Source organism: Gigantopelta aegis, chromosome 3 (genome assembly GCF_016097555.1).
Source record: "Gigantopelta aegis isolate Gae_Host chromosome 3, Gae_host_genome, whole genome shotgun sequence".
Taxonomy (NCBI): Eukaryota; Metazoa; Mollusca; class Gastropoda; order Neomphalida; family Peltospiridae; genus Gigantopelta; species Gigantopelta aegis.
Window position 1 is genome coordinate 96,758,043 of NC_054701.1, and position 9,837 is coordinate 96,767,879.

The window sequence follows — 9,837 nt, forward strand, 5'->3', positions numbered from 1 at the left end:
CCCCCCTCCCCCCGGAGGGTACGGCCCTGCAGTGGATTTATGTTCTGGCGTGAAATATGTTGCAGTTCCGTCAAATCTAATATATTAATTTAAGTTTAAATTGAACATAATAAAGTGCAACCAGCGCAAGTTTACCAACCACTGGGAGGAGTTGCCTAGCCTAAGTACTCTGACTGTAAGAGAGCTAGACGGACATTTGGACATAAATACGCTCTCATTACAGTCAGAGACCAAGCTATGAGTATGTATTTTTTTGGCAATTCCCGACAACCAAAAAGTTGGAAAAAATTCCCGCTCTAATACCACAACAATCCTATGTTTGACGTCAAATACCTTTACATCGATCATTTTCGAGTTAACTGATTAAAAAAAATCCACATATTAATCACTAATACACATACTACAGAAAGAAATCCGACAGCACCCACAATCAGCTACGCTACGTGACACTCCGTCGCAAAAATTACAAAGTTCGGTGACCTATTTCGTGACGTAGATCACGTGATCCGTTACAGGGGCCGTCTCATATCAAGCGACGTTACAACATGGAAGAGTTGGCTAATGGTTTCCTTTCTAACACGGTGATAAAATTACCAAATATTTGACACCCAATAGCCGATGATTAATACATCAATGTGCTGTAGTGGTGTCGTTACACAAAACAAACTTTTTTGGGTGATTGTTGGGTACTTGTCGTTTTGAGACGGCCCCTGGAAGACGGAATGGCTGAGTGGGCGATCATGTGACGCATCGTCACGATATAGGTAGGCGAACTTAGAATTCTGCTGTCCGGAGTTTGTCGAAGCTTAGCTGAATGTGGGTGTTGTCGGGTTTCTTTCTGTAGTGTGTGTATTAGTGATTAATATCTGAATTTCTTTTAATCAATCAACTCGAAAATGATCGATGTAAAGGTATTTCACGTCAAGCATAGGATTGTTGTGGTATTAGAGCGGAAATCTTTGCCAACTTTTTGGTTGTCGGTTGCCAAAAAAATACATAGCTTGGTCTCTGACTGTAATGAGAGCGTATTTATGTCCAAATGTCCGTCTAGCTCTCTTACAGTCAGAGTACTCGGGCTAGGAGTTGACCAACCACTGAGCGAGGTGACCTGCACCCTATGGATCTACTATCTGTGTATTGAGACCTTTGGTCGCTAAGCGGAAATAAATGTATCACGTGATTAAACATGTCTGCACCCACATTTGCACGTTGTTGATTTTGCACGAACAGTTTTGTTTCAAATAATAATAATAACAACAATAATTACATTGCGACTTCTTGTACTTGTTTTTTCTTGGGGGTGTAGATCGAAACACGATGGCGGTGTCGAAGCACGAAGACCGAATGATTACCCTACAGCAGCAGGTGAAAGAAAACCAGCTTGAGATCCAAGAATACCTGGCCGACTTGGACAGCTGGACGTCAGACGTTACAGCCAAAGATCGTGCGTTGGTGAAACACAAAGTCACTGAAGAACCGGTATTGTATTGATTTACTTGCAGGTCTTTCCATTGGCGCTGTCAGTCAAACATCATTGTAAAGTACAGGGCCGTAGCTAGCACGGGGGCAAGGAAAAATCGGAAAGCATTTATAGAAACTTAAAGAAAAGGAGTTTTAGACTATTAACTACTCAGTTGCACCCCCCCCCCCCCAATTTTTTTCCTAGCTACGGCCCTGAAGTACCGTTCAGGAAATGTCCTTTGAAGTTGATCAGGTTGTAGCCCAAGTAGTTCATCAAGATTAACTCGAATGTAAGTGCCGTTCAAGATATAATTTTCTCTCATCCCTAGTCATACAAGACCAGGGTATTCCATGACGTCAGCCCATGCAGAATAAATCGGTCTTGCTTGACCATGTGACTTCTATAGTTTGAGTTGATATTAACATTGGGTGATGTCGCGTAAACGGCAAACTAACGTAAGAAATGATTTTTATATTTCATAAAAACAAGGAAACCTGCTGTCAAAATGAAATTATACCATCATTTTCGGTTTTTACATTAAGTATAAACCATTTTTTGGTACAATCTTTTCAATCATCAATGGTTATGATTATTTTATTGTAAAATAAAAAATAAAAATGTTGGTTTTCATGTTTTCCCAAAATGCTTGTTTTTCATCTACTGGATGGAAGAAAAATAATCCTCCATTATGGATCTCTGTGGGACAGGGCTATTCCACTCTCAGGTACATAATACGCTTCGTCCCTGACAACAAATTATGTACCCTCGGGTGGAATAACCCTGTCCCACATGGACACATATGAAGGATTCTTTTAGTATAGCTGTGTATAGTGAAAAAAGGGAATGGTTGCCCAAGGTGTGCATTTTATGGTCGCCTGATCGCCCATGGCGAGTCAAAATAGCGTCAGGCAAGTCAAACATTTATCACATGTCGCCCACCTTGCAACCAAAATTTTTCACATAGGCCCTATTGTATTATGTTTCAAAATGCAAATAACTAATGTTAGTAAGAGATCGGAAAGTTACTTTTTTATTTATTGTTTTCAACTGGTTTCCTATTAGTTTCTGTGCAACCAAACCCATATAGGACATAATAGCGACCACTTCCCAGTCTGTCGAACAGTTTGAAAACATTCTGAATGCCTCGCCCGGTTTTGATTATGTATTCGGAAACCCGTGGCCACGTAAATGTATTCGAAGGTTCAATCAGAATGCCTCGCCCATGTCCGTCTTTACTTTCCATTTTGTTACTTGTAAACGGAACAACTCGTCACATTTCGCTTTGCTATGTTTTGAAGAAAGTTTTTGTTTACGAGCTTGAGGTTTTCCGAAGTTACATTATGTTGGAACGTTGTCGTTTCTAATGGAATATATACCGAGTCTACTATACCAAACACCCAATTGTCACTGCGAATGACGTGGGAACTTCAAATTAACTGGACTCTTGACAGGTCACTCAAAACAACATCATGAGTGACCTGTCAACGAACGAGTTGTTGTTGTTCAATCTTTTTGCACGTGCCTACATCCACTGAACACGTGTTGCCCTCTTGAGTTTGTGTAGATTTCTAAACAGTTAGGTTTTGTAATAAGTTCCCTGTTTGATAATGGCTCACATTAACGAATGATATACTACATGTAGCTCACATCATTATATGATATTGACACAATATTCTACTACATTATTATAGTGATTTACTTTGTATGGTTTGGAAGTAGTGTTGTTATCATTATTAGCCGTTTCATAATTAAATAGCCTTTAATTTGTGTTTTGTGTTTATTTCTCTAGTGAATGTGATTATTGTTTGTATAGATTGCTGATGGCGTAGTATTTTAAAAAAAAATTCATTGTCATACGGCCATAAAAGCTCCTTATTCATTCCAAGACTGAGCCTTGGTAAAACATTCCAGATGTTTGTGTGGGGCCCGTGATAACATAATTATAATTTAATTACAACAGTTTGTAATAAAACTAAAACAATTGTTTTCTTCTTTTGTGTTGTTATTATTGTTTGTATGATATGATACAGTTTTTAAAGTGAAATTTAAGTAAATTCTTTTTATAACAAAATTCGGTCGCGGGCCATTCAAACGTTGTATGGGCGAGTCAAAGTGTTGCTGTGAGTGACCAGTCAAAAAAATCCCAAGTGCATACCCTGGTTGCCTACCACTCTAATACAACATTAACCCCATATTCGTGGATAACAAATATAAATTTCACACATTGACCTTGTCTGACTGTTGTGGAATAAACAAGAAAAAACCCCTAATACCCCCCCCCCCCCCCCCCCCCCCGCAAAAAAACACAAAAACATGCACTGAATTTATATTATTAATATAAACATTTAGAGCAGTTGTAATCCCGTCACATGCATAATGTATGGCGGCTTGGCACAACACTAAATGGAATTTACAACTAAATTATCTGTGGTGAAATAGACCAGTGGTAAAATAGACCAGTGGTGAAATTGCCGGGCTCCGCCAATTGTAAACATGTAGGTACTTTTAGTTTTACCAATTTTCGGCATATTCCTGCATATTTTGTTCGATTAACAATTAAAAAGAAATTGTAACTACTCATTATAATCAAATAGCCATGCAGTTTTAACATGTAGAACTCAGTCAGGGCTACATTTAGCTCTGGGTGAGCAAAAGAATTTCACCAAGTTAATAACTAGAGGTGTAACGTATACACAGGGTGATGAATACGATACGTATCACGAATATAAGGTGATGAATACAACTATTTATTCATGAATACAATGCATATAGGCTAAAACGTGCTGACAAGTCAGAAATTCACAAATAATAATTATGGTATGATGCATTTGCTTATCAGTTGCTTGTACACAGTTTATCTTTCCACCCCACCCAAAAAAAAAAAAAAAAAAAAAAAAAAATATATACACACAGAATAAAGAGCAGTTCTCTGTGCTTAAAACATCAAAATACAAAATAAACTGAACAGTAAACAACCACAAATAATCTTGATAATGTCAAGCAAATTAAAGGGTCTATTCTTTAATCAATTACAATGTTTTTCTTCAAAAAGACTAGCATATCAACATGTTCGCCTGAAAGTGCAGCTCTTTGTGCAGTTACAACATCACCAGCAGTGCTAAACACTCTCTCACTTGGCACACTTGTTGCAGTTACAACATCACCAGCAGTGCTAAACACTCTCTCACTTGGCACACTTGTTGCAGTTACAACATCACCAGCAGTGCTAAACACTCTCTCACTTGGCACACTTGTTGCAGTTACAACATCACCAGCAGTGCTAAACACTCTCTCACTTGGCACACTTGTTGCAGTTACAACATCGCCAGCAGTGCTAAACACTCTCTCACTTGGCACACTTGTTGCTGGGATGCACGGAAGATGTTTGGCAACATATCCGAAATATTTCCATACAACTGATTTAAGTTTTGCAGGGGCATCAGCGATGCCCACTAGTTCAGACATTATTAAATGGGACGCCACAGAAAGTTCGAAAACGCTAACCTCATTTCCGTGCGAATGCAGCGGAAACAGCTGAAGTCTGAACTAGACTGTCACTAAACCCTCTATACGTATGTTCAATTTTAGACTTGCTAAACAGTGGTCCAGACTCCAGTCTAATAATTGTCATGATGGTCTTAATAGTATATATGTGTCTGCGTTTGATATAAAATAATTGCTGTTGAATTTCAATTCAAACAGCGTGACTAGCATATGCTTAAACATACGACATGCAGTTACATTATAATATTCGCGGGTGTTCGGTTCAAGCAGCGGCGAATACGAATACAACTACGATACAGGTCGCTGTTCGGTGCACCGAATATTCGAGTGTATCGTTACACCATTATTAATAACTATCTTTAACTAACTTTATGGGGTGGGACAGTGGTAAAGTGTTCCTCTGATGCACAGTCGGTCTTCAACTCTTGGATCGATCCCTATCAGTGGCCCATTTCTCATTCCAACCAGTGCACCATGTCTGGTATTTCAAAAGCTGTGCATGGTATGTGCCTTCCTGTCAGTGGGATGGTGCATATAAAAGATCCTTGTAGCAGCTTTCAGGGTATACACTTGGGATTTTTTTTTACTGACCAATCGGGCCACTCACAGCAACACTTTGACTCGCCCGTACAACTCTTGAATGGCCCGCGACCAAATTTCGTTAAAAAAAAAACTTAATTAAATTGCACTTTAAAAACATGTTATCATATGATACAAACAATAATAACAACACAAAAGAAGGAAACAGAACTTGTTTTAGTTTTATTACAAACTGTTGTAATTAAATTATAATTATTATGTTGTTGCGGAACCCACACGATCAAACATCTGGACAGTTTTACCAAGGCTCGGTCTTGGAATGAATACAGTGCTTTTATGGCCGTATGACGAGGAATTAAAAAATACTAAGCTAACAGCAATCTATACAAACAATAATCACATCCACTAGAGAAATAAACACACAACACAAGTTAAAGGCATAATAATTAATTTAACAACATGCATAGGCAATGATAGCTGTTGTTGACATCGTTCTCAGTGACAATTGGGTGTTTGATATAGGAGACTTGGCTCCTAAACAAAATCTTTCTGCGAAACACAGTGTAGCAGAATGTGATGAGTTGTTTCTATTGTAACTAAATGGAAAGTAAAGACGGACATGGCCGAGGTGTTCCGACTGAACCTACGAATACATTTACTTGGCCGAGGTTTTCCGAGTATGTAATCAAAACCGGCCGAGGCATTCCGAATGGCTTTAGACTGTTTGATAGACTGGTGAAGTGGTCGCTATTATATTCTATATGGGTTTGGTTGCGCAGATACTAATAGGAAACCAGTTGAAAACAATAAATAAAAAATAACTTTCCGATCTCTTACAGACATTAGTTATTTTCATTTTGATACATAATACAAGATGTGGAAATTTTCGGTCGCCAGGAGGGCGACACATGATAAGGTTTTGACTTGCCCGACGCTGTTTTGACTCGCCATGGGCGATCGGGCGACCATAAAGTGCACACCCTGGGCTTTCTTCTCTAAGACCGAAAGTTACCAATTGTATGACATCCTATAACCAACGATTAATGACTCGGTGAGCTCTAGTGGTGTTACTGTGTCATTAAGCAAAACAAACCTTTTTTAAATCTAACTTTTTAATTTAATGTAGAAACTGCCACCAGTTAGGAACAGCCTTAACAAAAAGAAGAGAAAAAAGGTGAAGAAGAAACTAGTAGAGAATGGTCAAGGTTCAGAAAAGACAACCAGGAGGATCAGTGGTTATGACTACCGAGCATGGGATACGTTTGATATTGTAAGTACAGTGTTATGACTACCGAGCGTGGGATATGTTTGATATTGTAAGTACAGTGTTATGACTACTGAGTGTGGGATACGTTCAATATTGTAAGTACACTGTTATGACTACCGAGCGTGGAATATGTTTGATATTGTAAGTACAGTGTTATGATTACCGAGCGTGGGATATGTTTGGTATTTTAAGTACAATGTTATGACTACCGAGCGTGGGATATGTTTGATATTGTAAGTACAGTGGTATGATTACCGAGGGTGGGATGTGTTTGATATTGTAAGTACAGTCTTATGACTACCGAGCGTGGGATATGTTTGATATTGTAAGTACAGTGTTATGACTGCTGAGGATGAGATATGTTTGATATTGTAAGTACAGTGTTATGATTACTGAGGATGAGATATGTTTGATATTGTAAGTACAGTGATATGATTACCGAGGGTGGGATATGTTTGATATTGTAAGTACAGTGTTATGATTACTGAGTGTGGGATATCTTTGATATTGTAAGTACAGTGTTATGACTACCGAGGGTGGGATATGTTTGATATTTTAATTACAGTGTTATGACTAGTTACCGAGCATGGGATATGTTTGATATTGTCAGTACAGTGTTAGGACTCCCGAGCGTGGGATATGTTTAATATTGTATGTCCAGTACGTGTTATAACTACCGAGCGTGGGATATGTTTGATATTGTAAGTGTTATGATTACCAAGGGTGGGATATGTTTGATATTGTAAGTCCAGTGTTATGACTACTGAGCATGGAATAGGTTCGATATTGTAAGTACAGTGGTATGATTACCGAGGGTGGGATGTGTTTGATATTGTAAGTACAGTGTTATGACTACCGAGGGTGAGATACATTTTATATTGTAAGTACAGTGTTATGATTACAAAGGATGGGATATGTTTGATATTGTAAGTACAGTGTTATGATTACCGAGGGTGGGATATGTTTCATATTGTAAGTACAGTGTTATGACTACCGAGCGTGGGATATGTTTGATATTGTAAGTACAGTGTTATGATTACCGAGCGTGGGATATGTTTGGTATTTTAAGTACAGTGTTATGACTAGCTACCGAGCATGGGATACGTTTGATATTGTAAGTACAGTGTTATGACTACTGAGCGCGGGATATGTTTGATATTGTAAGTACAGTGTTATGACTACTGAGTGTGGGATACGTTTGGTATTGTAAGTACAGTGTTATGACTACCGAGCGCGGGATATGTTTGATATTGTAAGTACAGTGTTATGATTACCGAGGGTGGGGTATGTTAGATATTGGGTGTACAGTGTTATGATTACCGAGGATGGGATATGTTTGATATTTTAATTACAGTGTTATGACTACCGAGCTTGGGATATGTTTGATATTGTAAGTACAGTGTTATGACTACCAAGCCTGGGATATTTTTGATATTGTAAGTACAGTGTTATGACCGCTGAGTGTGGGATACGTTCAATATTGTAAGTACACTGTTATGACTACCGAGCGTGGGATATGTTTGATATTGTAAGTACAGTGGTATGATTACCGAGGGTGGGATATGTTTGATATTGTAAGTACAGTGTTATGATTACTGAGTGTGGGATATGTTTGATATTGTAAGTACAGTGTTATGATTACCGAGGGTGGGATATGTTTGATATTGTAAGTACAGTGATATGATTACCGAGGGTGGGATATGTTTGATATTGTAAGTACAGTGTTATGATTACTGAGTGTGGGATATGTTTGATATTGTAAGTACTGTGTTATGACTACTGAGTGTGGGATATCTTCGATATTGTAAGTACAATGGTATGATTACCGAGGGTGGGATATGTTTGATATTGTAAGTACAGTATTATGACTACCGAAGATGGGATATATTTGATATTGTAAGTACAGTATTATGATTACCGAGGGTGGGATATGTTTGATATTGTAAGTACAGTGTTATGACTAGTTACCGAGCATGGGATATATTTGATATTGTCAGTACAGTCTTAGGACTACCGAGCGTGGGATATGTTTGATATTGTATGTCCAGTACGTGTTATAACTACCGTGCGTGGGATATGTTTGATATTGTCAGTACAGTGTTATGATTACCAAGGGTGGGATATGTTTGATATTGTAAGTCCAGTGTTATGACTACCGAGGGTGAGATACATTTTATATTGTAAGTACAGTGTTATGATTACCAAGGATGGGATATGTTTGATATTGTAAGTACAGTGTTATGATTACCGAGGGTGGGATACGGGTGGGATATGGGTGGGATATGTTTGATATTGTAAGTACAGTGTTATGACTACCGAGCGTGGGATATGTTTGATATTGTAAGTACAGTGTTATGATTACCGAGCGTGGGATATGTTTGGTATTTTAAGTACAGTATTATGACTAGCTACCGAGCATGGGATACGTTTGATATTGTAAGTACAGTGTTATGACTACTGAGCGCGGGATATGTTTGATATTGTAAGTACAGTGTTATGACTACTGAGTGTGGGATATGTTTGATATTGTAAGTACAGTGTTATGATTACCGAGGGTGGGGTATGTTAGATATTGGGTGTACAGTGTTATGATTACCGAGGATGGGATATGTTTGATATTTTAATTACAGTGTTATGACTACCGAGCGTGGGATATATTTGATATTGTAAGTACAGTGTTATGACTACCAAGCCTGGGATATTTTTGATATTGTAAGTACAGTGTTATGACTGCTGAGTGTGGGACACGTTCAATATTGTAAGTACACTGTTATGACTACCGAGCGTGGAATATGTTTGATATTGTAAGTACAGTGTTATGATTACCGAGCGTGGGATATGTTTGGTATTTTAAGTACAATGTTATGACTACCGAGCGTGGGATATGTTTGATATTGTAAGTACAGTGGTATGATTACCGAGGGTGGGATATGTTTGATATTGTAAGTACAGTGTTATGATTACTGAGTGTGGGATCTGTTTGATATTGTAAGTACAGTGTTTTGACTACCGAGGGTGGGATGTGTTTGATATTGTAAGTACAGTGTTATGACTACCGAGCGTG

General features: G+C 38.3%; 1 protein-coding gene across 1 annotated transcript; it reads left to right on the forward strand.

Annotated features, from left to right (window-relative positions):
* Nucleotides 1-1,191: 1,191 nt before the first annotated feature.
* LOC121368968 (RNA polymerase II-associated protein 3-like) lies at nucleotides 1,192-6,776 on the forward strand (the record flags this gene model as incomplete). The annotated part of the gene is made up of 2 exons (XM_041493739.1): nucleotides 1,192-1,479; nucleotides 6,633-6,776. Coding segments are annotated over exons 1-2 (306 nt in total), but the record flags the coding sequence as incomplete, so codon positions are not given.
* Nucleotides 6,777-9,837: the final 3,061 nt, after the last annotated feature.